Source organism: Ciona robusta, chromosome 6 (genome assembly GCF_009617815.1).
Source record: "Ciona robusta chromosome 6, ASM961781v2".
NCBI classification, from domain to species: Eukaryota; Metazoa; Chordata; class Ascidiacea; order Phlebobranchia; family Cionidae; genus Ciona; species Ciona robusta.
The window spans coordinates 1280700-1306354 of NC_143240.1; the positions used below are offsets into that span (position 1 = coordinate 1280700).

The 25655-nt window shown below is 35.4% G+C and overlaps 5 protein-coding genes and 2 long non-coding RNA genes across 11 annotated transcripts; 3 read left to right on the forward strand and 4 right to left on the reverse strand.

Moving 5' to 3' along the window:
* The first annotated feature begins 113 nt into the window (after nucleotides 1-113).
* LOC149734720 (uncharacterized) lies at nucleotides 114-1890 on the forward strand. The gene has a single exon (XM_089880157.1). The coding sequence runs from the start codon at nucleotides 327-329 to the stop codon at nucleotides 1578-1580; it is 1254 nt and encodes a 417-aa protein (XP_089736283.1). The 5' UTR covers nucleotides 114-326; the 3' UTR covers nucleotides 1581-1890.
* Nucleotides 1539-6221, reverse strand: LOC149734721 (thymidylate synthase-like). Of its 2 annotated transcripts, XM_089880160.1 has the most exons (7): nucleotides 6142-6221; nucleotides 5228-5368; nucleotides 4273-4431; nucleotides 3595-3749; nucleotides 3005-3136; nucleotides 2531-2654; nucleotides 1539-2208 (listed from the first exon to the last, which is right to left on the reverse strand). In XM_089880160.1, exons 1-7 carry the CDS (start codon nucleotides 6143-6145, stop codon nucleotides 1991-1993), a joined length of 933 nt encoding a protein of 310 aa, XP_089736286.1. In that variant the 5' UTR covers nucleotides 6146-6221; the 3' UTR covers nucleotides 1539-1990. The 2 variants fall into 2 exon arrangements, with proteins under 2 accessions (XP_089736286.1, XP_089736287.1); XM_089880161.1 differs by lacking the exon at nucleotides 5228-5368 and having other exon boundaries at nucleotides 6142-6165.
* On the reverse strand, nucleotides 6222-7862 carry LOC149734722 (methyltransferase-like protein 27). The gene has a single exon (XM_089880163.1). It carries the CDS (start codon nucleotides 7752-7754, stop codon nucleotides 7056-7058), a length of 699 nt encoding a protein of 232 aa, XP_089736289.1. The 5' UTR covers nucleotides 7755-7862; the 3' UTR covers nucleotides 6222-7055.
* Nucleotides 7863-9371: 1509 nt separating this feature from the next.
* LOC149734723 (organic cation transporter protein-like) lies at nucleotides 9372-22010 on the forward strand. Of its 4 annotated transcripts, none has more exons than XM_089880153.1 (13): nucleotides 9372-9909; nucleotides 10630-10726; nucleotides 11135-11302; nucleotides 12371-12474; nucleotides 12877-13031; nucleotides 13312-13501; nucleotides 14162-14291; nucleotides 14763-14907; nucleotides 15561-15737; nucleotides 16241-16349; nucleotides 17137-17236; nucleotides 17663-17790; nucleotides 18049-18439. In XM_089880153.1, the coding sequence occupies exons 1-13, from the start codon at nucleotides 9623-9625 to the stop codon at nucleotides 18131-18133; spliced, it is 1875 nt and encodes a 624-aa protein (XP_089736279.1). In that variant the 5' UTR covers nucleotides 9372-9622; the 3' UTR covers nucleotides 18134-18439. The 4 variants fall into 4 exon arrangements, with proteins under 4 accessions (XP_089736279.1, XP_089736280.1, XP_089736277.1 ...); XM_089880154.1 differs by lacking the exon at nucleotides 18049-18439 and adding an exon at nucleotides 21618-22010 and having other exon boundaries at nucleotides 9374-9909; XM_089880151.1 differs by having other exon boundaries at nucleotides 9386-9909; nucleotides 18046-18439.
* Nucleotides 18811-19412, reverse strand: LOC149734724 (uncharacterized). The gene is made up of 3 exons (XR_016385209.1): nucleotides 19248-19412; nucleotides 19069-19192; nucleotides 18811-18942 (listed from the first exon to the last, which is right to left on the reverse strand). It is a non-coding gene; the product is annotated as an uncharacterized LOC149734724 (long non-coding RNA).
* Nucleotides 22011-22381: 371 nt separating the features above from the next.
* On the reverse strand, nucleotides 22382-22968 carry LOC149734725 (uncharacterized). The gene is made up of 3 exons (XR_016385210.1): nucleotides 22819-22968; nucleotides 22640-22763; nucleotides 22382-22513 (listed from the first exon to the last, which is right to left on the reverse strand). It is a non-coding gene; the product is annotated as an uncharacterized LOC149734725 (long non-coding RNA).
* Nucleotides 22969-23118: 150 nt separating this feature from the next.
* Nucleotides 23119-25556, forward strand: LOC149734726 (solute carrier family 22 member 16-like). The gene is made up of 3 exons (XM_089880164.1): nucleotides 23119-24371; nucleotides 24779-24906; nucleotides 25175-25556. The coding sequence occupies exons 1-3, from the start codon at nucleotides 24297-24299 to the stop codon at nucleotides 25260-25262; spliced, it is 291 nt and encodes a 96-aa protein (XP_089736290.1). The 5' UTR covers nucleotides 23119-24296; the 3' UTR covers nucleotides 25263-25556.
* Nucleotides 25557-25655: the final 99 nt, after the last annotated feature.

The following is a 25655-nucleotide window of genomic DNA, read 5'->3' on the forward strand; positions in this document are numbered from 1 at the left end:
TAGAATGAAAAGGTGTCCCATCTTCCCCACCCTACTATATATCCAATATCCTACACAATTTAAAAATATTCAGTATTAAATGGCAATAACTGATATAATCGTTTAGCTGGTGACCAGAGAAAAGTTTGGTTTCAAAATGTCCAATAGAGCTCACTGTCACTGATAGTCTGATACCCACTACATATTTTATTTTGCGAAAAAGTTAGGCGTTCATGCCGAAAATTACCTTTCAAAAGGTACCAAAACATAGACCCGAAAATTTCTACATTTTCTAAGCTAAAGGACTACCCTGATTTAATGCTATATATTTTATACACAGAACCAAAATGGAGGAAAATTCTGCTTTAGTGCCTCTAGAACAACAGCATGATATAGGAAAAAATGCCAAAGCTAGTAATGGGAAAATGTTACTATGGAATGACCCACGTTTAATCGCAAACCAACGAATATCAATTGCTCAACCAGTGCCCATATCTTCTGCTAGCTTAGTGTATTACCAACGGCCTAATATAGTGGAAAAATCGCAAACAAGTTTCATGAAATGTCCAGAGAAATTACAGCCTAATAATATGCAAGACGTTACACCAGTAAGCAGTGATAACGATGTGCGACCGCTTAAAAATTACTGCGATATATGTAATGTTGGGTTTAGTACAACTCAATCACTGTGGAGACATAGGAGAAGAAAGCACTGGAAAGAGCATAGAGCTGGTATGTTTTACACCAAGCAAAAAAACCTTGTGTGTCTGTTATGTGATGATTTTAAGTGCTCTGTGCAAGCTGAACTAATCGACCATTATAATTCGGCTCATGGTAAAAAGCTGGACGTAAAATGTGAGGCCTTTGAAAATGAAGATAAATTTATTGAATGGAAAGCGGACCTGGAAAAAAGAACGAGTTCTTTGTTTATTATAAAGACAGCGCGAAAAGGGACCCATTTACAAAATGAAGTTAAATATTATTCGTGTAACCGATCCGGGTATTTTAAAAGGAGGGGGAATAATCTAAGGAGTTTGAAAAAGAAAGGGTCGTGCAAAGTTTCTGGACACTGTAGCGCGTATATTACTATGAAGAGAAATAAACATACTGGTTACGTCACTGTAGATTACTGTGGGGAACATGTAGGGCACGATTTGGACCCCAAATATTTGAAATTATCGCCCGATATTCGGAATTATGTAGCAAGCGCGCTTTCAAGCGGGGTTAACATTGATAAACTTCTGGAGAATTTAAAAGAAGAATTTTCGATGGTGGGAAGAGACGCTCTGATTTCAAGACGAGATATTTTGAACATTAGAAGCAAATTTATCACTGAATCTGTCGCGAGAGGGAGTATGTATGAGCAAATTGAACAGCAGCCTGAAGAAATTGGGGAGGGTGTGCGGGAAGATTGCACAGCGGATAGCAGCAAAACTGTTGATGTTAAAAATGAAACTTTGCAAAGGGCTCAGGATATTATAGATTTGATTCAGACCACGAAAGACACATCCTCTTTGCAGTCTATGTTGACCTGTCTAAACTATGTAAGAGACATTGGGCATGGGATACAAAATGAAATTGAAATATCTGAGAATACATAACATGGAGATATACAACTGTTAAAATTTAAATTGTGCAACTTTGATGGCAGTACTGCATATAGTACTGTGGGGGAAAGACGGGAAACCTTTAGCACATAATATCCAAATATTCTGATTGTGTTTTATACAATTAACATTGGTCTATAGAAGTCGTAGAAATACAATATAATTCTATGAATGTTCTTTGTTTACTACCAAATGGGACAAGAAAACGATATGAAAAGGTGTCCCATCTTCCCCCACCCTACTATAATATTATTTAAGTTTGCTTAGCTAAGCGTTTAAAATAAACTGTTATATCACAAAGCTATTTCCATTCATTTTTTTCTTGTAAGCAATGTTTGGCACATATGTGTTATTATAATATGATTGAAGCTTTCTTGGTTACGTAGTATAAATAAGTTGTTGGATCACAAAGCCATTTCCATTTGGATTTTCTTGTGGGGTTTATAGCCTTCTAAAACTAAATCTTCCATTGTGATTTCATCTATTGAGTTGACATCTCTTTTAAACTTTAGCGTTGGAAAGGGCCTTGGTTCACGCTTTAATTGTTCTTTTAACGGCTCAATATGATTGAGGTACACATGAGCATCACCTAGTGTGTGGACGAAGTCGCCTGGTTTCAATCCTGCCATAAAAATCCTATGGCCATTACCCCAGAAAAAAATTCGCATATGTACCAAACTAAAATGTAGGGTAGGCAGGGATAGTTAAATACACATTATCATGCGACAAGTCTAACTTTTATACTAATTATTACAGTGTAGAAAAAGTTTTGCTTTAATAAGACAAGTTTTAGTAAGTGTCAACAAAACAGTAACCCGGAATTAGTTGCATCACTTTTTACAGGCATTTTTTAAAAAAGTTAAATTTTATGTGACAGACATTCTACTGTTATACAGAAAAAATCTTTAGGAAATATTAAAAATAAATAAACTATGTTTACTTACCAGTTACATGGGCTATCATGCATGTCAGTAGTGAATAACTAGCAATGTTGAAAGGTACACCAAGTCCCATATCAGCTGATCTTTGGTATAATTGACATGATAACTCACCATTGCAAACGTAGAACTAAACAAAAAAGTTTTAGAAATAATGAGTAAATTGATGTAATTTATTTTCGTGTGGTAGGGAAACAACAGTAGTTATAACATGGTTGTTCTGTTTCATACATCACGTGCCTGCTTACGAGTTACCAGGTATGTAACTTTGTTGCAACATTCACACACTGCAATAGCTTCAACAACTCGACTGTGGGCATGAGAGTGGCAATCATGGATAAGTCACTCAAAGTTTCCACCCATGAAGACAGTTTAGTCAAAATTTAACTCCAAAGCGTTAAAAATGTCGCAGTTATGCACACTAATACCTACTCTACTAAATGCGGTTGCAGTAATTTTTCTAATATTACATTTTCTCACCTGTGCAAACGCATGGCAAGGTGGTAGAGCCATTTTTGGCAAATCTACAGGGTTCCAAGCACACATAATTATTCGCCGGTCGTTTGGATTCGTTCTTATTGTGTCAATAACTTTTTTAAGTTGGTCCACACCCTATAAAACATAGTATATTTATAGAAAGTATGGTATCTAAATTAACTTTTAATTCTGAAAGCTTAAAAATATTAAAATTTTACTGAAATAGTATGTCAATTTAATTGCAGTGTTATTATAAAAAGAAAAATGTAACTTACTTTATCCTCTCGTGGCCGGAAAAGACAGTCGTTAAACACGAGTGTTCTGTTTCATACACCTAGTGCTTGCTTATGAGTTACCACGTATATTACTTTGTGGTTGAATATTTTTTGAAAGTGATTTTTTATTTTTTTTTATATGTTGCTGATACTTTGAAAAACCTGTAAGTAACCACTGGGTTGGAGAAATTGCCGTTAAGTGTCTTGGCCAAGGACACATACGGCCAAAATAATAGCAACGAAAAGATATAACTTATACATAGTTCCCAGAATTAAGGGCTATACATAGTCATACCAATTGGCAATTACTAATATTACCTGGTTAGTATAATCACTATGCATGTCTTTATATTCAGCTCCATAATGTCTCCATTGAAAGCCATATACTGGTCCCAGATCGAACTCCTCTCTCTCTGTTAAGCCAATGTTGTCTAAGAACTTTCGGGAGCCATTTGCATCCCATATATGGACATCTAAAAATGGGATTTTTTTGTTAAAAATTAGACAGTGTGTTTGCAAATTATCAGCTAAAAAGAAATATGCGGCTCCGTAATGGCGGCGACTATGACATCACAGACGTGGGGACAATTGATAACAAGACTCCTTGTTTTACAATCCATTTCCTAACTTGGTCTATACTAACTTTGGATAAGTCACTCAAGCACCCACAAGAATAAATCTAACATATACAAATTCTATATAGATCTACAGCAATGCATGTCAAGGGACCTGGAATATAGACCAAATTGCTCAATACATGACCCTACAAAATTAATAGCCTACAAAACACAAATATAGTAGAGTGGAGAAAAACGGGTCAACTTCAGCACATAATATCCAAATACCCTGATTTTGTTTAAACAAGTAACGATTTATGGGAGTCGTGAGGATACGCGTTTATAATTCTTTGAATGTTCTTTGTTTACTAATAAATTGGACGAGAAAATAGAATGAAAATGTGTCCCATCTTCCTCCACCCTAGTATATATATCTTACTTTTATCGGCTAGTTCCTTAGCATTAGTGCTCCCCCTTATAAACCATAGCAATTCTTCTGCCACGCCTCTCCAGAAAACACGCTTTGTGGTCAATAAAGGGAAAGACGTTCTTAAATCAAATCTCATTTGACAACCAAATATTGACTTGGTACCAGTTCCTGTAGATATGAATAAAGTAACTTATTTCTGGCGCCGTGGCAAAGAAATTAGCGCCTGTCTCTAACCCGGAGGTAATGGGTTCAAGGCTTTTCGCTGCTACCATTGTGGGCAGATGTGTTCTTGGGCAAGACAATTAACAGCAATTGCTCCAACCCAGTGGTCATTTTTTTGACAATTTAAACAACCCATAAGCGTCCACTTGGTTGGAGAAATTGCGGTACACGTTGCATCATGGATTACCTTTGTGTTAGTGTTATACACATACCAAAAGTTACTGTCATATAAATTTAACAAAAGTCACTTTTATTTTTTTATTTTCGACACAAAGTATACAGCACAACATGTTAAACACCTACTTAATAGCTAGCACAAACTAATTAATTGACACTAAACAACATTTAGCACATAATATCCAAATATCCTGATCAAGTTTTAAACAATTAACAACGGTCTATGGGAGTCTTAAGGATATGGTTGATAATTGTTTGAATGTTCTTTGTTTATCAATTACTATCAAATGGGAGAAATATAGAATGAAAAGGTCTGCTTTCCACTTTACTGCGGCAAACGAAGACTGACTAACAGCCCCAAATGCAATTATTTAAGTCTCACAATCTTTTTTGAATACTACCAAATAGGACAAAATTGAATGTAAATCCCATCTTCCCCCACCCTAGCATATAAACATACACAGTGTAAAATTCAACCTGTCCTATCACCAAATAGGACAAAATTGAATGTAAATCCCATCTTCCCCCACCTTAGCATATAAACATACACAGTGTAAAATTCAACCTGTCCTATCTCCTTTTGTGTTTCCATTGTCCATTATCCTTTGAATAAGTTCAAGATATTGATATTCATCATGTTGTTTTATTTGATTCTTAACATTGGTTTTATCAGTGGCGTTGCTCTCTTTAGATATTTCAGTGTCAGCTATTTAAATGAGAATAAAGTTAAAAAATTCTTTGTTTATATTATGATAATACAGTTATTTATATCATAATAGCAGGGAACTTGAGTGACTTATCCATAGTTGCTACTCCCATGCTCACAGTCAAGTTGCTGAAGCTATTGCAGTGTGTGGATAAGCAGATACGACTTTTGGTTAGTTTGGCCATTTATATCCATTAGGGGGAACTTGAGTGACTTATTCATGGTTGCCACTTCCATACCAACAGTCGAGTTACTGAAGCTATTGTAGTGTGTGGATAAGCAGACATGACTTTTGGTTAGTTTGGTCATTTATATATTTTTGGGTTGGAACTTGAGTGACTTATCCATAATTGCTACTCCCATGCCCACAGTTCAGTAACTAAAGCAATTGCAGTGTGTGGATAAGCAGACACGACTTTTGGTTAGTTTGGCCATTTATATCCTTTAGGGGGAACTTGAGTGACTTATTCATGGTTGCCACTCCCATGCCCACAGTTCAGTAACTTAAGCAATTGCAGTGTGTTGATAAGCAGACATGACTTTTGGTTAGTTTGGCCATTTATATCCATTAGGGGGAACTTGAATGACTTATCCATAGTTGCTACTCCCATGACCACAGCCGAGTTACTGAAGCTATTGCAGTGTGTGGAATCTGTGGATAAGCAATGCAAACTTTTTTGCAGTAAACATATTTCAATGCATTTGATTTTTTTTAAATCTTCCCTACTAGTAGTATCATTAATAAAAAAATTAAAAATATAATAAATATTTACCCATAGCTTGTTTAAATTGATCAAGATGACTCTTATTTCTTTTCAGAGTTTAACTATTTAAAGCTGTTCAATCTACTTTCCTGAAATTACATATGATTCAATTAATTAAAGCACACAGATATTTTCTTCATAAAAATAATAGCCCATAATATACATGATACAATACTTAGTCCTTTTATCTAAACAGAACCAAAATATAACACCAAAAATGACAACAGTTTACCAGAATAGGAATAACAAATAACATTGAAGGTTTTTGAATAATATTTCTTTAAAGAGGTATCATGTAATCAAAGAAATGCCAAAGCAATTTTTTGTCATGACAATACAATAAAAACCTACTTCAGTACCAATGGTATTACAGCGGCATTTTTGTCGTTGATGTTATTGTATTACAAAATTCTACATAAAATGTTTTGAAAATCATAACTTTATGCAATATAGGCTATATGTAAAATATATATACAGAAGATGTAACCAATAACCATGCATTGGTTAAGCTATTAATTTATGCTAAATAGTGAATATGTTGGTCACATCGCAAAAGGTTAACAATAGGTTACACAAAAACCTACGACGTGCTGCTAATTTATGCTTATTCGGATTCCACTGCAAAAACATTAAGCAGTAAATTAAACAAAAAATAATAATCATAATTAAAGCTGTATTGAAGTTAATAAATTATTATTTACGCTAATGTTTAAGTTGGGTCAGAAACAGTTGACAGGTACCTTAATTAAACTACACAAAAATAAGATTTTTTAAAACCAATGATGGATTAAAAAAGCTAATAATAGTTTATAATTTTAAAGTATGCACAGCAAAAATACTAAAAAGAACCAAGCCAGACCGAAACATAAAAAAATGTCAAAATTACAGCTGAAAATAAGATTATGGGTGAATTTTAAAGGCATTTACATCTTTTTGTAGCAGTGGATTGAAGCTAACAGAGGCTCGGACTTGGTTGGGTCTTCTTGGTTGGAAAAGTCGTAATCAAAATAAGTCGTCGTGAAATTTTTCACTTTTTTCCACAAACCATTCTCTTCCAGTCTCTCTATTTCTTTGTTCAGCGCAGAAACATATTCACCTGCCACCGCGTTAAACCTTGTCGCGAAAACTATAACTCCGCCAGAAACGCATACCCGAATTAGATCCACCAACACCTTGGGGTCTAAATGGCCTGGACCAAATCCACCAGAGCAAACAACACCCATATATGCATTATTTTCAAATGGCATGTCAATACCAGGGTATATGAAAGCCTCTTTTAGCTGGCTATACAGATTCTTAGGCTTAGCTAACTCTAGCATACCAGCGCTGCCATCTATTCCATCAATACCACCTTTAAAACCAGATTTACGAAGCTCTTGCGCTACGAGCCCGGTTCCACAGGCGATATCCAGAAATTTTGAATCTTTTTGGTCTTGAATTAATTCCAATGCAGTTTGGGCAATTACTCGAGGCGTTTCGTAACCGAGTCCCACGAAATCGGTCTCGTAGTCCTTTGCCAATGTTGTATAGTTACTCACTGTGTTTTCAGTGCTACTAACGTCAATATAGGTCCCGTAGATTTTATTGTAGAGCTGTTTATATTTCTGATCGTCAGCCGACATTTTTAGTGAGGTATTTTAACAAAAACCTTGTAAGGTATTTTGACAAAATTTTTAGGTAAAAACTATAACACTAAAGTGCAACTACAAAAAGAAATGGTAAAGAATAAATATTACACCATATTTTAACAGTTTTAAGCAAAAAATAGTATTTTTTTAAGCAAAGACGTCAACATAGAAGAACTGACCTACTTGCGCGGGAACAAAGTTATGCGCGCCTTTGCGCGGGGATTTTTGACATCAAAAACGCATTTACAACATTCTAACAGGGGACAAAAGATTTTCTAATCATACCCAGAGTTAAAAATACAGCAAATAATAGCAACATACATCAAGTATTAAGTGAGGATTTTAGGCCAGACTTGGCCCATTACCCCAACACCCTTGTACGTGCGGAAGTGACGTGCTCGTGGTAGTGAAGTTCTTTTATCATGTTCCGACTCCAGTGTTCCGACCAAGTCCCGTTTTCTGTCCCGATTCTTGACCCGTAGGACTCCATCTGCATCCAACGACAGGCAACAATGTGTCCAACGACGGGCAACGCCAAGTTGCATATGTCTTATTTGGCCCATTATTATCTCATGGAATTCTATAATATGGTTGAGACCTACGGAAAGGCACGCAGAGACTTGCAATTTTGATATCTTGACATCGGAATTAGTAACATACTGAAAGGTATATCGCTGTAAGATTACAGCCAACCATATCGCCGTCGTGGAATTTTACAACTAAAACTACAGACTTGACCGCAAGCAAACACAAGCAGATTTCTTAAGTTTAACTAGAATAAATCAGTAACCCAATATAAGGACTAGAGCACACGTGTTTGTACTATTAGAAATAGGGACATTATTTTGGCCTTTTGAACAATGACCTATGGTTGCCTCCCCCATGCCCCCAGTCGAGCTGCCGAACAACTTAATTTGTTTTTATATTTACGTTAACAAAGCGAATATCATGTTATTTAAAGAACGAAAAAAGGGGGAATCAAAAGCAAAACAACACGTATAGCAGGGCAGGGAAGATGGTACACCTTTTCATTCTATTTTCCTGTCTTATTTGGTGGTTAAAAATATTATTCAAATAATTTTAAAACCGTATTCTCATGACTCCCATACACTGTTGTTGATTGTTTAAAACACGATCATAAATTGTTGTTATTATGTACTAAAAGTGTCTAATCTTTCCGAACAGAACTATATTAAAACACTATATGGCTGCAAAGCGTGGGAAAGAGTGTCAGGTAAAAGAACTGGCTGTTTCGCTTGTACCCTGAAGCTGGTGTAATGTGTGGATAAGCAGACGTGACTAAAATTTGATTTATTTGTCCGTTGATACAATGCCCATATTCGAGTTGCTGAAGATATTGCACGATATTGTGAGGATAAGCGGACAATATTATATATAACAGCGACTTCCTGTACATGGCAACGTATTGGACAAAATTAGCGTCATATACCCCCCATAAAAATACCGACACAGTATAATATTTTTTCACAACAACATGTTAAAATAGTCAGTCAAATAAAAAAACATGTTCTTCGTTGCCTATGTGGTCAGTATATAACAAGCAAAACGAAATTGCATAAGTTACGCCAGTTCAATAATTAATCTACGCAGCTCATTAGTCAAATATTTGCGGGGCAATGCTTGCGTATAAATATTAGACAATACCTCAGCAAATTTTCAGATGCGTTTGGACAAAGAGTCGACTAATGCTTACAAAAAGCATTTGCCTTAGCTATAAAGAATTTTAAACTGCAGGTCCGGTACAAAAGTTATATAGTCTTCGAGTTTTTTTGCTGATTTCCGGTCTGATTAAATGCAGTTTCATAATTTTTAAACGCAGGGTATTTGCTTAGCTAAAAGTAATGTCGTCGTATGACAACCAAGCTATGACGTCATCGGTCAATGACGTAGGTGTAAATATCGGTAACGAGAAGAATGATGACGTAATGAAAAGTGACGTCACATTTGATGCCGATTCGACGACGTCTAGCAGTTCGAAGTACCGCATTGATTACAGTGTGGTAATGCGTGAAATTGGGGCACTGGGAAAGTATCAGTTCCTGTTAGTAATGATGGCATATTGGGTGACAATACCGTGTGGAATCAACCAGGTAGCTTCGGTATTTTTAGCGGCAACCCCCTCTCACAGGTTAGTGACTTTCTTACAACATTTTATTTTTTGGACAATTTTAAAATTTCGTTTGCCTCTAACACATAAACGTACTATAAGACCCAGAGTCAAACGGACTCTGATAAAACCTATTAAAATTTTCGTACCGTACTGGTTATACTCACACATTTTGCTTAATAAAATATAAGTTGCCATAATGTCCAAAGTAATTCTATATTCCTAATAAAATTGGGCCCATTTGAACTTATAACACCGAACTGAAGATATCGGGTTCAAGGCCCGCCATTGCATAGACTCGTTTATAGAATCTTTCGGTATGGTATAGTCTTCTAATAATTTGTCTAACACTAATTTTACGTATGTACACAAAGAATAAATAAAATAAGTCTTTTTATACTGCCTTCAGTATACTGTATTTCTTCTGTACGCTTTTGTTCCACGTCCGTTTTTACCCCTATCTGGGCCCAAATGACAACCATGGATTTACCTTAACCTTATGGGAACTGGATGGTGAGCACGAGGTACCATAAACGACTCTTAATGGTATGCAACACCCGTGTAAAAATATATTCTTCATAAAGAAAATATCTTAAAACTACCAGCACACAGTTTTTTGAACCTACTACCAACTCGACCCAAAGAAACTCTTCAGAAAACCGTATTTTACTACCGGGACCAGGGTTCGAACCTTGGTCCACGGTCTTATGAATTATAAGGCTGAAATTTTAACACACACAGGTGTGCTCTACCCCCGCTGGACGACAGCTCTCTTTACCCAAACCTAACCGAGGCCCAACTGAAGAATTACACTCTGCCTTTGGACACTCGGACGGGGGTGATTATATCCGAAAACTTTTTTTACTCGGAAACACTGCGGCACTTTAGGGCAACACTGTCAAAAATAATTTAGAAAACTGTAAAGGCCTTACTAAAATAATCCCAAACGCGCTTGTTTTATTAGAAAAATAATCAAAATAACCCCCGTATTGGAAATAATATTCTTTTAATTGATAAAATACAACATATTACTCAAAAAAACTGTATCCCTACCGGAAAAAAATGATCCCCAATACAAGTATAATACGCCTGGCAGTAACAGTATATATATTAATACCCAAAAGGCCCAAACATTTAATTACAACATAATTTCACATACATGCATGTTACGTCACAATGCCAGTCGTTACATCACAAACCTCCAATACTCGAACATTAACATGTTTATTTACTTTCAAATTTACAGGATTATGACGAATGTAAACGTTATAATTACTCTTTGACGTCATGTACACCCGGTGAACTGAACTGTATTTCGCCATATCCACCTATTCCGCCAAAAGTTATCCCTATAAAATGTGACAAGGGCTTCTACTACGATACGTCAGTATATACGAGCACTGTTACAACTGAGGTAGGTATGTTGACGTCATAAATTATGACGTCACAGTTCATGACGTCAACATAGTAACATATAAATCACGAAAAATATTTGGGCAAAATTTTAAGAAGCTATATGCTATATAGATATATAGGACGGGGGGAGATGGGACACATTTTTATTCTATTTTCTCGTCTCAATTTGTGGTAAACAAAGAACGTTAAAAAATTATAAAACTGTATCCCTACGACTTCCATAGACTGTTGTTAATTGTTTAAAATACGACCAAGATGTTTGGATATAATGTGATAAGGTGTTATTAATAGAAATCTTTGCATTTGGCCTGTTTGTGTTTCAGTGTGTGCCTTATATTGTCTGCATGTCAAATGTGGCGAACAAAAAAACCCACCAACCGTATAAAAAGTAGATTTTTAACTGGTTGCGGCTATTCAAAGCTGTCGCGTTCGAGGCCACACCTCAGCAGATAAAATACTAAACGGAGATTAGTTATGCATTTACTCGGCAAACATGACTTGCACCAACCCTATAAATCAAACAGTCAATGCGCTTTGCGGTCTGTAAGCAAGTATTGACTTAATTAACACATGGGGTAATTCAAGGGTCGTGGCATATTCGTATCGTTTTGATGTTTTCTTTTGTGAATTTTTGAAAAATTAAAGAAATGTGTTACAACTTTACGTAGCAATGATGAAACTTATTCATAATTAAGTAAGCTTGCACACTTACAGTATATATATACAGCTGAAGGCAATAATATCTAATATAGTACTGTGCGGTGAGATAGGACACATTTAGCACATAATATCTAAATATCTTGATCGTGTTTTAAGCAATTAACAACGTTTTATGAGAGGCGTGAGGATACGGTTCTATATTTCTTTAAATATTCTTTGTTTACTACCAAATGGGACGAGAAAGTAGAACGAAAAGGTGTCCCATTTCCCACCAGCTTACTATATACGTCACGCCTTACATATATACTGTTGTTATTTAAAAACGCGATCAGGATATTTAGACATTATGTCCTAAAGGTGTCCCATCCTACCCCACTCCACTATATATTAATACTTCTGTTTGCAGTGGAATCTAGTATGCGACGACGTGATCATTGGGTCCGTAGTGACGGCCGTTTTCTTTGCTGGTGTGCTTTTAGGTTCCCTTGTGGGTGGGAACATTGCTGATATGTAAGCAAATGTTAAACTCGTAAATTTAAACTCTCCCGAATTGTGTTTGTTTAGCAATGCAAAATCCAAGCGTTTACATTTAATGATGTGGTTATCGTGCGTCATTCGTTTAAATATTGATTGCGACTTTGATTGTCTTTCGTGCTGAGTCGGTACACTGTTAGCCGTTTGTTTTACGAACCAATACACTGTTAGATGCTCATTTTACACGACGATACGTGTATACCATTTACCTCTATAATTTTCATTGTATCTTGGAAGACATAATCAGCCAGACACTATAGGCATGAGACTTTAACCCATAAGCGGGGACTTACAAATCAAAACAATCAAGAACCAAATGCATAATAAAAAATATTACCAAATATTACTTCAGTAACTCGTTTTTTTTAATAAATACAGATTCGGCCGTTGCCCCACCATGTTAGTTGGCCAACTTGCAATGGCTGCTATCGGTATTGGCTGCGCGTTTGCCCCTAACCTGGTCGGGTTTGCTGCTCTACGATTTACATTGGCTTTGTTTCTACAAGCTGGTTACATTGCTTGCTTTGTGTATGGTACGTACAATAGTCTCGGTAGCACATATATATATATATGTATATATATAAATAATAGTTAGGCGGGAGGAAGACGGGACATCTTCTATTCTATTTTCTCGTTTAATTTGGTAGGAAACAAAAAAAACTTAAAGAATTAAAAAACATATCCTTACGACTCCCATGGACCGGTTAACTGTTTAAAACACGATCAGGATATTTGGATATTCTAAATGTGTCCCATCTTCTCCCAGCCTATTATATATTCGATTCTTTACTATAAAACCATTTCTTTTTATAGTAATGGAAATAACAGGCGAGAAGTGGCGTACCATGATAGGAATAAATGTACAAGCTGTATTCGCTGTCGGTTACATGACTTTATCCGGATTCGCTTATGCTTGGAGAGATTGGAGAGACTTACAACTTGCTATTTCATTCGTTCCCCTGCCTTTTGTAGTTTTTTGGTTCTTTTTACCAGAGTCTCCAAGGTAGGTGCTTCACATTACTAAAATAATATGTCTGCTTTGCTGCGGATGGTAACATCGCTAGGTTACTAGATGCATAATCTGTTCATACACCGCATGCTCAGTGTCGAATTATAACATAAAAGTTTTCCTATACACCCCAATTATACATGGTGTATTTATGTACATCTTATGCTCACTTTAGTGTTATACCATAGTTGTCTTCTACGCCGCAAGTGGTACACACAAACACCTCATGCTTACTGTCAAGTTATTACATGGGTTTATTTCCATACACCAATCATACATACAATATTCATACACCTCATGCTTACTGTCGTTAAAACACGAGTGCATTCACAGACAAAACACATATTATTCTTTAACCTCATGCTTGCTTTCGATTTAATGTATGATTAAGTTAATAACACGGGAATGCTTTGGTGTCTTTCAATCTTTGGCATAATTTCAATACGTTTTTTATTAAACACATACAGCGGGGTGGGGAAGATAGGACACTGTTTTATCATCCCATTTGAAAGCAAACAAATAATATTCAAAGAATCATAAAACCGTATCCCATAGACTATTGTTAATTGATAAAAACAGGATAAGCATATTTGAACATTTTGTGCTTTAGGTGTTCTATCTTACCCCACAGTACTATATATTTACTTCACATAGGTGGCTGTTTTCCAAAGGCAAAGTTGCTAAAGGTAAGACGATAAGTGAGATGATGGCTAAAAGAAACGGAAATCATTTATCTGACGACGTTTGGCAACGAGCGGAAAAGGCAGGGCAAGAGCTATCGGTGGTAAATATATATTCGTACTGCTTTGTATATAGTAGAGTGGGGGAAGATGGGACGCATTTACATTTCATTTTCTTATCTCATTTATTAGTAAACAAAAAACAATCTAAAAATTATAAAACCATGTCCTTACGACTATCATAAACCGTTATTAATTGTTTAAAATGCGGTCAGGATATTTGGATGTTACGTGCTTGAGGTGTCCCATCTTCCCCCACCCTACTATATCTATATCTATATTTATCGTATAGAAATATTTTATTCCTTTTAAAATACGCGGCCTTCTCAATAGATTTAGAAGAAGTGCTAAATGAAAATGAATGAATAAATGCAACTTGCTTTTATCTCGCGTGGCGTTTTAGGGCTGTATCTTTTTATTTCGTTTTACCTATTTTTCAATCTTCGCTACCGTAATCAAAGAGACAAACAAAAGTTATTTCAATCGTTATTACATTATAAAATAACTCTACGCAGAGCGAAGACAGTTCTAATTCTTATTCTCCATTGGAGCTGTTCAGACGACGTCGAATGCGACTTATTACTATTAACATGATGTTTAACTGGTTCGTCAACTCACTGGTTTATTATGGCTTGTCGTTGAACGCTGGCTCACTAGCAGGTAAGTGTTCGGTGCTGAGAGTTTGAACTGAAGTACAAATCCAATCCCGCAGCCGTGGCACAGTGGTTAGCGCGCAGTTTAACCCAGAGGTTTTGGGTTCAAGGCTCGTCGCTGCTACTGTTGTCGGAGTATGTGTTTCTTGGGCAAGACACTTAACGGTAATTACTCCAATTCAGTGGTCACTAATTGGTTGTTAAAATTGTTGGGTATACAGAAAAACAAATTACCCACAAAGTTACATACGTGGTAACCCCTAAGCTCGAGGTGTATCAATCACAGTATCCATGTTATAACGATTGTATTTCGGCCATGCGAAGTTACAAAGTAGGCATGTATGCGTGTTTTGCATATAGCATGAGGTCTAAATATACAAAACGTGTGTTTGGTGTATCAGAAAACGTGTCTGGTGTATGACACGACACCCAAGCACGGTATAACTTGACAGTGAGCATGGTGTATATGAATACACCATGTATGTCTGGTGTATAAGAAGCCATTTATGTTACAACCTGACAGTGAGAATGAGGTGTATGAATATACAATGTGTGTCTGGTGTATAAGACACAGAAAATATCAGAAAAACGCTCATGGTATAACTCGACAGTGAGCATGCGACACACACCGTTTATTAATACGCACAAAAATAAACACAGGCGACGACTTTGTGAACAACACACTGAACGGAGTGGTAGAGTTCGGAGCTTATCTCTTTGTAATTCTAACGATGGACAGATTCGGACGACGTATTATACTCTGCATATGTTTACTGACTGGAGGCGTCGCTTGTTTGGCCGCCACAGTGGTTAATCAATATTCAGAAAATAATCAAGGTATATGGTATAAGCTTTTGTTTTGCTTTTTTTCGTAAAATGCACCCGTTGCATACGGTAAGCCGTGTCTTTCTACCCAGCAAAGCATTTTAAACAATTGGGTGTAACTCAATGAGAGTTTATTGCGTTTTGGTTTATCTAAAACGTAAGTCAAAATCTAGATTTACAGTTTGGACTATGTTTAACGACTAAATATATCCCGTTGTTTTCGCATTTGCAGTACACGTATTGGCTAACACAATAGGAAAACTCTATAATAAAAACAACTACTATACTGTGTCTATATGACATTGATATATCCTTAGAACTTATAAGAATTTGCTCGTATAAACACAAATTTACATTCAAACACATAATAGGCCTAATACTATAAGTCTCTCTTCGGTTACGGTCGCGGAGATTTATAAATATTTTAAACGAAAAGACAGAATATAACGACAAAACAACAGTTGTTAAACATGTTGCTACCAACCAGGTTATAAATAACAGTTGTTATGTTACAGATTTAATTAACCTTGGCACTGCATTCGCTCTAATTGGAAAGATGGCCGTATCAGGTTCTTATGCTGTTATTTACAACTATACAGCAGAGCTATATCCTACAGTAGTCAGGTAAATATATTTTACTTTTTTACTTTCCTAGTGTATTAAAATATAGTAGTCCGTGTAAATATAACAGCTTAATACATTGTACACTACGATGGAAAACCCATAAGGTAACTCGTTAGAGGCATAAGACTCGTATAAGTTTGCTTCACTACGAAGCCTTAAGTTTTGCGGTGTGACATTTCTGTTAAATTGTACGTTGCACCAGAAAACGTGTATAGCGTCGGAAAGCCATAATGAGCTATTAAAACAGTACTTTTAAATTTGTACTCACGTATATTCATGTTTCAACATATTGCCAACATCTTGTAGTAATCTTGATGTATCCTATGTTCATGTATTCTTCAACAGTTTGTTCATACTTAGTAATAACATCATTCATGATGATGTGTTCAAACATTGGCTGGCAGGCATATTATGAATCTAATACAATTCTATTGACAAATTTATTTCTGCATAACTTTTGGGTAACAACACTCAAATGCGCAAAAAGTCGATTTGTATAGGCGATACTAGCTTTGAATGGTATAATATTCTGATGAAGACTGTTTGAAAAGGACTTTGAAACATTCTATTAAAAATACGCGTACCATAAGAGCATTATTAATCTGACTACATATAATTTACAAGTATCTTGTAAATATGATTCTAACTGTAAGCGTATTTTAACAACTGCTGCTTTGATGCTATAGCCTATCTTTTCATTTAAAATATTTCTAATTTTCGCCACCGTAATCGAAGAGACAAATAAAGTTATTATTACATTGGTATTATTATTATCTATTTTTTGCAGAAGCACAGCCGTTGGTTTGGGATCAATGGCAGCACGAGTTGGTAGCATTATTACACCTTTTACTTTGCAACTACAGTATATCATACCATGGCTGACAAGTGTAAGAAATCTCTTAACACTACGAGTGTGGTTTATAGATTAGGAAACGCCGAAAAGGGCTGCAATCAGTAAAAGCGTCTCAATACGAGAGAATTGCTTGTTACGTCTTGATTATAAACGGGCGTTTAACCGCGGGAAAAACGATTGATTTGTTTTTACACACAATCTAAAATAGATCAGTGGTTCTTAACTTGAATGTCTGCCAAACTTTGTATGAATTCTTCAAAATTTTACCAAACCCTTTAATTTATTGATCAATAACAATTTAACATAAAATCTAATAAAAGCCCGGCCGCTTAAAACAACTGTCATTCATTCATACATAGCACAGTAAGCTTTCTAAAACTGAAACGGTCAATTTATATTTTATAATACCTTATAAGTATAAGCCAAGCTGTTCAAGGTATTTAAATTAGTGTTTCCACAGTCAATATTCGGCGTACTTGCTCTAGTTGCTGGTCTTGCAACACTCGCTTTTCCGGAAACACTGGGGCGTCGTATGCTCACGTCATTAGACGAGGCAGAGTCATTTTACGGCGGTGACGTCATGGATACGTAAGTTTACTGCCGTGTTACGTCATATTTACACATATATTTTCTTAGTAGTCCAATACGGGCAAATTATTAGCCATACATAAACTACCCATGGTTATTCTGTAAGCTGGCACAACCGTGTTAAAACAACTGTCATTTTCCGGTCGCGCGAGGATAATCAAGTTACATTCATTCACTAATTTATTTATTTAACACAATCTAAAATAAAGTATTCAAGTAACATTCAAATAAGTTGCATTCATTTATGTTACCCAGAAGTTCCAGCGATTTCGAAATTAATTTAGATTCGGTCGAAGAAGTGAAAGAAAATGAAAACACCGAAGGCCATGCCACAGTATTTTAAACCACATAAAATTCTACAAAATTTAGATGTTAAAAATGCCTGCAAATAATGCAGCGTTTTTTAACTGGTACACTGTTTATGTATTATACAAAGATAAGGTAGAATATTGGTCCTATATTTCACAATTCGGTATACTGTTTGTTGTTTATATCGATAACCCGTGTACACAGTTTGTGTAGTTTTATTTCACAACCTAGTTTAAAATTTCTGACATTTGTTTGTGGAATTTACTTTGAATATCCCTAATTATAAGTAACCTTGAGGAAATAAAGTTTTAAAAATCAATAAATCAAGATTTTTAACTTCTTTTTGAGTCTTTTACACTTATACACTCGTTTCATGCTAAAGCCTGCAACTAAAACGAGTTTATGGTTACTAATTAAAGTCTAAGAAGTTGTTCTTTAAATTCTTTGCAAACTGATCCCTAAATTAAAACTGGAGTGTAAAGGTTTAAATGAGTGAGCACGTATTAAACTAATTAGCACAACATTTATTGGAAGTTTTACGGTCGACTAAGCTCGATCAAAAACAAACCACAAGTAACCAACAAAGCGGATCGCCATTTGTGACTGTGGAGCAGTATTTCGTAGCACTATCGAGGCTGTGTCATATTATTGTGCAACAGTAGACTTACACAATTGATTTCCTGTTTCAAACACCCAATCAAACAAAGTAAATGCTGTTGAATTTATTCATATCAACCGTTTATAATTGATACATTATATGGGGAACAAATTATTGTTCTGCTTCGTTGATTCTTTGCATAACTTCATAATAGCGATGCATGTCCATCTCATTGGTGTCTTCAGCTGCAAACGTTAAACATCGGTGAACAAGCGTATATAAACTTAGATCCGTTGTTTAGCTAATGCGATAGAGTAACAACGTAACATATGTGAATGAAATAACATTGCTGCATATAAATATCTGCTTACCACTTGCTGGCTTTTGGTTCCATGCCCATCTACGACGACGACGACCGCCAACAAGAGCAACGGTGGTGTCAGTGAGAACGATGAGTCCGACGACGAGCAAAAGGAGAAGAGCTGACTTGTTCATCTGCAACAAGAACACGTATAAGTAAAACAACAACACGTTTATACGAGTTACTTACGTTTACTTTGTGTCCTGTAGAAGACTGGTGATTTATTGAGCAGATTCTGTGCTTTATATAAGAAATCTGCTGCTCCTTACGTAATGTATGATTTCTTAAACATTTTGTTTAAAGAAAAAGGTATTCTCACAAACGTGTCTCATCTCTGGATACAACATCCGAACTATAGATACTGGAGAGGGAAGGGAAGTGAGCCTTCTCACGAAAAACGTTTCAGCAACTTCCATTTTGGCTTCCCATATTGCTTCGTGCTGCGACAAACTTTATGAAATTGTTTTTTGTATTTGTTGAGCATCACGAATTTATTAAAAGTTTTCCACTCGAAAAGCTAATATTATTTTTTAAGCTGGCAGAAAAGTGTAAAAATAACTTTAGCAGGCAACATTTATTGTAGGGTTTCGTGGGATTTTATTTTTTTATTTTTTATTATTCGTATACTTAAAGAAACAAAAAAATGTAAACAGTGTTCTGCAAAACTGTAAACTTAATCAAAACTCGAACAGGATATTTGGATATTATGTGCTAAAGGTGTCTGATCTTACCCCACTTTACTATAAGTATTTGAGCTCAAAAATCATTTTTTAGCTGCTGACTGTGTGATAAAGCATTGGTTTATACAAAACTTGTCAGATTGTCCAACGTATATGTCAGTTTGTCAAATGCATATTAAATATGGAGGCATAGCGCTGCTCAATTTGTATATGAGATATTTTATCTATGCAGAAACAAGTTTGTCTAGCCTTATACTTATACAGAGTAAAATGTTACTGAAGCAATTATCTTTTATCTACTGTTAGCTTAGGAACAGAGATTCAAGCCTTCTTGCTTCGAAGGAAGTAATTCAAACGTTTTTCAAAAACCGAAAACAGGATGTTGGATGAAAGTATCGGTTTGATGAGAATTTATTGACAGTTGCTGTTATGATATCCCATATGCGGTTTGCAAAACAGAAAATCGTGCAGGTTAAAGCAAAACACCACAAAAAACGGTACCACATATTGTAGGGTGGGGCAAATAAAGACACTTCTTTTTAAATTCCTGGTAACCCCATTTTACGATAGACTAATAAATGTGTTACAGGACTATTCGACAGTATTCTCTTGACTATATAGAGCGCGCCCCAAAGTCGATTGCTGTTTTTAAGTATCAAAAATTAGCGCTGAATAGAAACAGTGTGTTCCCATTGGCGGACCGAATAATAGTATTCGACGAGACTTTGGAACATTCTATTAAAAATACGCGTACCATAAGAGCATGATTAATCAGACTACACATAATTTACAAGTATCTTGTAAATATGATTCTAACTGTAAGCGTATTTTAACAACTGCTGCTTTGATGCTATAGCCTATCTTTTCATTTAAAATATTTCTAATTTTCGCTACCGTAATCGAAGAGACAAATAAAGTTATTTTAACATTGTTATTATTATTATCTATTTTTTGCAGAAGCACAGCTGTTGGTTTGGGATCAATGGCAGCACGAGTTGGTAGCATTATTACACCTTTTACTTTGCAACTACAGTACATCATACCATGGCTGACAAGTGTAAGAAATCTCTTAACACTACGAGTGTGGTTTATAGACTAGGAAACGCCGAAAAGGGCTGCAATCAGTAAAAGCGTCTCAATACGAGAGAATTGCTTGTTACGTCTTGATTATAAACGGGCGTTTAACCGCGGGGAAAACGATTGATTTGTTTTTACACACAATCTAAAATAGATCAGTGGTTCTTAACTTGAATGTCTGCCAAACTTTGTATGAATTCTTCAAAATTTTACCAAACCCTTCAATTTATTGATCACTAACAATTTAACATAAAATCTAATAAAAGCCCAGCCGCTTAAAACAACTGTCATTCATTCATACATAACACAGTAAGCTTTCTAAAACTGAAACGGTCAATTTATATTTTATAATACCTTATAAGTACAAGCCAAGCTGTTCAAGGTATTTAAATTAGTGTTTCCACAGTCAATATTCGGCGTACTTGCTCTCGTTGCTGGTCTTGCAACACTCGCTTTTCCGGAAACACTGGGACGTCGTATGCTCACGTCATTAGACGAGGCAGAGTCATTTTACGGCGGTGACGTCATGGATACGTAAGTTTACTGCCGTGTTACGTCATATTTACACATAGATTTTCCTAGTAGTCCAATACGGGCAAATTATTAGCCATACATAAACTACCCATGGTTATTCTGTAAGCTGGCACGTGGTGTATAAACAACCGTGTTAAAACAACTGTCATTTTCCGGTCGCGCGAGGATAATCAAGTTACATTCATTCACTAATTTATTTATTTAACACAATCTAAAACAAAGTATTCAAGTAACATTCAAATAAGATGCATTCATTTATGTTACCCAGAAGTTCCAGCGATTTCGAAATTAATTTAGATTCGGTCGAAGAAGTGAAAGAAAATGAAAACACCGAAGGCCGTGCCACATTATTTTAAACCACATAAAATTCTACAAAATTTAGATGTTAAAATTGCCTGCAAATAATGCAGCGTTTTTAACTGGTACACTGTTTATGTATTATACAAAGATAAGGTAGAATATTGGTCCTATATTTCACAATCCGGTATACTGTTTGTTGTTTATATCGATAACCCGTGTACACAGTTTGTGTAGTTTTATTTCACAACCTATTTTAAAATTTCTGACATTTGTTTGTGAAATTTACTTTGAATATCCCTAATTATAAGTAACCTTGAGAAAATAAAGTTTTAAAAATCAATAAATCAAGATTTTTAACTTCTTTTTGAGTCTTTTACACTTATACACTCGTTTCATGCTAAAGCCTGCAACTAAAACGAGTTTATGGTTACTAATTAAAGTCTAAGAAGTTGTTCTTTATTTTTTTTGCAAACTGATCCCTAAATTAAAACTAGAGTGTAAAGGTTTAAATGGGTGAGCACGTATTAAACTAATTAGCACATCATTAATTGAAAGTTTTACGGTCGAATAAGCTCGATCAAAAACAAACCACAAGTAACCAACAAAGCGGGTCGCCATTTGTGACTGTGGAGCAGTATTTCGTAGCACTATCGAGGCTGAGTCATATTATTGTGCAACAGTTGCCCTACACAATTGATTTCCTGTTTCAAACACCCAATCAAACAAAGTAAATGCTGTTGAATTTATTCATATCAACCGTTTATAATTGATACATTAAATGGGGAACAAATTATTGTTCTGCTTCGTTGATTCTTTGCATAACTTCATAATAGGACCATCTGTCCATCTCATTGGCGTCTTCAGCTGCAAACGTTAAACATCGGTGAACAAGTGTATATAAACTTAGATCCGTTGTTTAGCTAATGCGATAGAGTAACAACGTAACATATGTGAATGAAATAACATTGCTGCATATAAATATCTGCTTACCACTTGCTGGCTTTTGGTTCCATCCCCATCTACGACGACGACGACCGCCAACAAGAGCAACGGTGGTGTCAGTGAGAACGATGAGTCCGACGACGAGCAAAAGGAGAAGAGCTGACTTGTTCATCTGCAACAAGAACACGTATAAGTAAAACAACAACACGTTTATACGAGTTACTTACGTTTACTTTGTGTCCTGTAGAAGACTGGTGATTTACTGAGCAGATTCTGTGCTTTATATAAGAAATCTGCTGCTCCTTACGTAATGTATGATTTCTTAAACATTTTGTTTAAAGAAAAAGGTATTCTCACAAACGTGTCTCATCTCTGGATACAACATCCGAACTATAGATACTGGAGAGGGAAGGGAAGTGAGCCTTCTCACGAAAAACGTTTCAGCAACTTCCATTTTGGCTTCCCATATTGCTTCGTGCTGCGACAAACTTTATGAAATTATTTTTTGTATTTGTTTAGCATCACGAAATTTATTAAAAGTTTTCCACTCAAAAAGCTAATATTATTTTTCAAGCTGGCAGAAAATTGTAAAAATAACTTTAGCAGGCAACATTTATTGTAGGGTTTCGTGGGATTTTATTTTTCTATTTTTTATTATTCGTATACTTAAAGAAACAAAAAAATGTAAACAGTTGTGTTCTGCAAAACTGTAAACTTAATCAAAACTCGAACAGGATATTTGGATATTATGTGCTAAAGGTGTCTGATCTTACCCCACTTTACTATAAGTATTTGAGCTCAAAAATCGTTTTTTAGCTGCTGACTGTGTGATAAAGCATTGGTTTATACAAAACTTGTCAGATTGTCCAACGTATATGTCAGTTTGTCAAATGCATATTAAATATGGAGGCATAGCGCTGCTCAATTTGTATATGGGATATTTTATCTATGCAGAAACAAGTTTGTGTTAGCCTTATACTTATACAGAGTAAAATGTTACTGAAGCAATTATCTTTTATCTACTGTTAGCTTAGGAACAGAGATTCAAGCCTTCTTGCTTCGAAGGAAGTAGTTCAAACGTTTTTCAAAAACCGAAAACAGGATGTTGGATGAAAGTATCGGTTTGATGAGAATTTATTGACAGTTGCTGTTATGATATCCCATATGCGGTTTGCAAAACAGAAAATCGTGCAGGTTAAAGCAAAACACCACAAAAAAACGGTACCACATATTGTAGAGTGGGGCAAATAAAGACACTTCTTTTTAAATTCCTGGTAACCCCATTTTACGATAGACTAATAAATGTGTTACAGGACTATTCGACAGTATTCTCTTGACTATATAGAGCGCGCCCCAAAGTCGATTGCTGTTTTTAAGTATCAAAAATTAGCGCTAAATAGAAACAGTGTGTTCCCATTGGCGGACCGAATAATAGTATTCGACGAGACTTTGGAACATTCTATTAAAAATACGCGTACCATAAGAGCATGATTAATCTGACTACATATAATTTACAAGTATCTTGTAAATATGTTTCTAACTGTAAGCGTATTTTAACAACTGCTGCTTTGATGCTATAGCCTATCTTTTCATTTAAAATATTTCTAATTTTCGCTACCGTAATCGAAGAGACAAATAAAGTTATTTTAACATTGTTATTATTATCTATTTTTTTTGCAGAAGCACAGCTGTTGGTTTGGGATCAATGGCAGCACGAGTTGGTAGCATTATTACACCTTTTACTTTGCAACTACAGTACATCATACCATGGCTGACAAGTGTAAGAAATCTCTTAACACTACGAGTGTGGTTTATAGATTAGGAAACGCCGAAAAGGGCTGCAATCAGTAAAAGCGTCTCAATACGAGAGAATTGCTTGTTACGTCTTGATTATAAACGGGCGTTTAACCGCGGGGAAAACGATTGATTTGTTTTTACACACAATCTAAAATAGATCAGTGGTTCTTAACTTGAATGTCTGCCAAACTTTGTATGAATTCTTCAAAATTTTACCAAACCCTTTAATTTATTGATCAATAACAATTTAACATAAAATCTAATAAAAGCCCGGCCGCTTAAAACAACTGTCATTCATTCATACATAGCAAAAACGGTCAATTTATATTTTATAATACCTTATAAGTATAAGCCAAGCCGTTCAAGGTATTTAAATTAGTGTTTCCACAGTCAATATTTGGCGTACTTGCTCTAGTTGCTGGTCTTGCAACACTCGCTTTTCCGGAAACACTGGGGCGTCGTATGCTCACGTCATTAGACGAGGCAGAGTCATTTTACGGCGGTGACGTCATGGATACGTAAGTTTACTGCCGTGTTACGTCATATTTACACATATATTTTCCTAGTAGTCCAATACGGGTAAATTATTAGCCATACATAAACTACCCATGATTATTCTGTAAGCTGGCACGTGGTGTAGGAACAACCGTGTTAAAACAACTGTCATTTTCCGGTCGCGCGAGGATAATCAAGTTACATTCATTCACTAATTCATTTATTTAACACAATCTAAAATAAAGTATTCAAGTAACATTCAAATAAGTTGCATTCATTTATGTTACCCAGAAGTTCCAGCGATTTCGAAATTAATTTAGATTCGGTCGAAGAAGTGAAAAAAAATGAAAACACCGAAGGCCGTGCCACATTATTTTAAACCTTATAAAATTCTACAAAATTTAGATGTTAAAATTGCTTGCAAATAATGCAGCGTTTTTAACTGGTACACTGTTTATGTATTATACAAAGATAAGGTAGAATATTGGTCCTATATTTCACAATCCGGTATACTGTTTGTTGTTTATATCGATAACCCGTGTACACAGTTTGTGTAGTTTTATTTCACAACCTATTTTAAAATTTCTGACATTTGTTTGTGGAATTTACTTTGAATATCCCTAATTATAAGTAACCTTGAGGAAATAAAGTTTTAAAAATCAATAAATCAAGATTTTTAACTTCTTTTTGAGTCTTTTACACTTATACACTCGTTTCATGCTAAAGTCTGCAACTAAAACGAGTTTATGGTTACTAATTAAAGTCTAAGAAG

What these genes read in the sequence shown, in the direction of transcription:
- LOC149734726 (XM_089880164.1), top strand. Translation starts at nt 24,297, where the DNA reads ATGGCAGCACGAGTTGGTAGCATTATTACACCTTTTACTTTGCAACTA. An exon ending in TCATACCATGGCTGACAAGT is followed by an intron (nt 24,372 to 24,778) that starts GTAAGAAATCTC and finishes GTGTTTCCACAG; the next exon opens with TCAATATTTGGCGTACTTGC. An exon ending in GGCGGTGACGTCATGGATAC is followed by an intron (nt 24,907 to 25,174) that starts GTAAGTTTACTG and finishes TATGTTACCCAG; the next exon opens with AAGTTCCAGCGATTTCGAAA.
- LOC149734723 (XM_089880154.1), top strand. Translation starts at nt 9,623, where the DNA reads ATGTCGTCGTATGACAACCAAGCTATGACGTCATCGGTCAATGACGTA. An exon ending in ATATTCAGAAAATAATCAAG is followed by an intron (nt 15,738 to 16,240) that starts GTATATGGTATA and finishes GTTATGTTACAG; the next exon opens with ATTTAATTAACCTTGGCACT. An exon ending in TCATACCATGGCTGACAAGT is followed by an intron (nt 17,237 to 17,662) that starts GTAAGAAATCTC and finishes GTGTTTCCACAG; the next exon opens with TCAATATTCGGCGTACTTGC.
- LOC149734722 (XM_089880163.1), bottom strand. Translation starts at nt 7,754, where the DNA reads ATGTCGGCTGACGATCAGAAATATAAACAGCTCTACAATAAAATCTAC.
- LOC149734720 (XM_089880157.1), top strand. Translation starts at nt 327, where the DNA reads ATGGAGGAAAATTCTGCTTTAGTGCCTCTAGAACAACAGCATGATATA.
- LOC149734721 (XM_089880160.1), bottom strand. An exon ending in TAAGGAACTAGCCGATAAAA is followed by an intron (nt 3,750 to 4,272) that starts GTAAGATATATA and finishes TCCCATTTTTAG; the next exon opens with ATGTCCATATATGGGATGCA. An exon ending in CATGATAGCCCATGTAACTG is followed by an intron (nt 2,209 to 2,530) that starts GTAAGTAAACAT and finishes TTTTTATGGCAG; the next exon opens with GATTGAAACCAGGCGACTTC.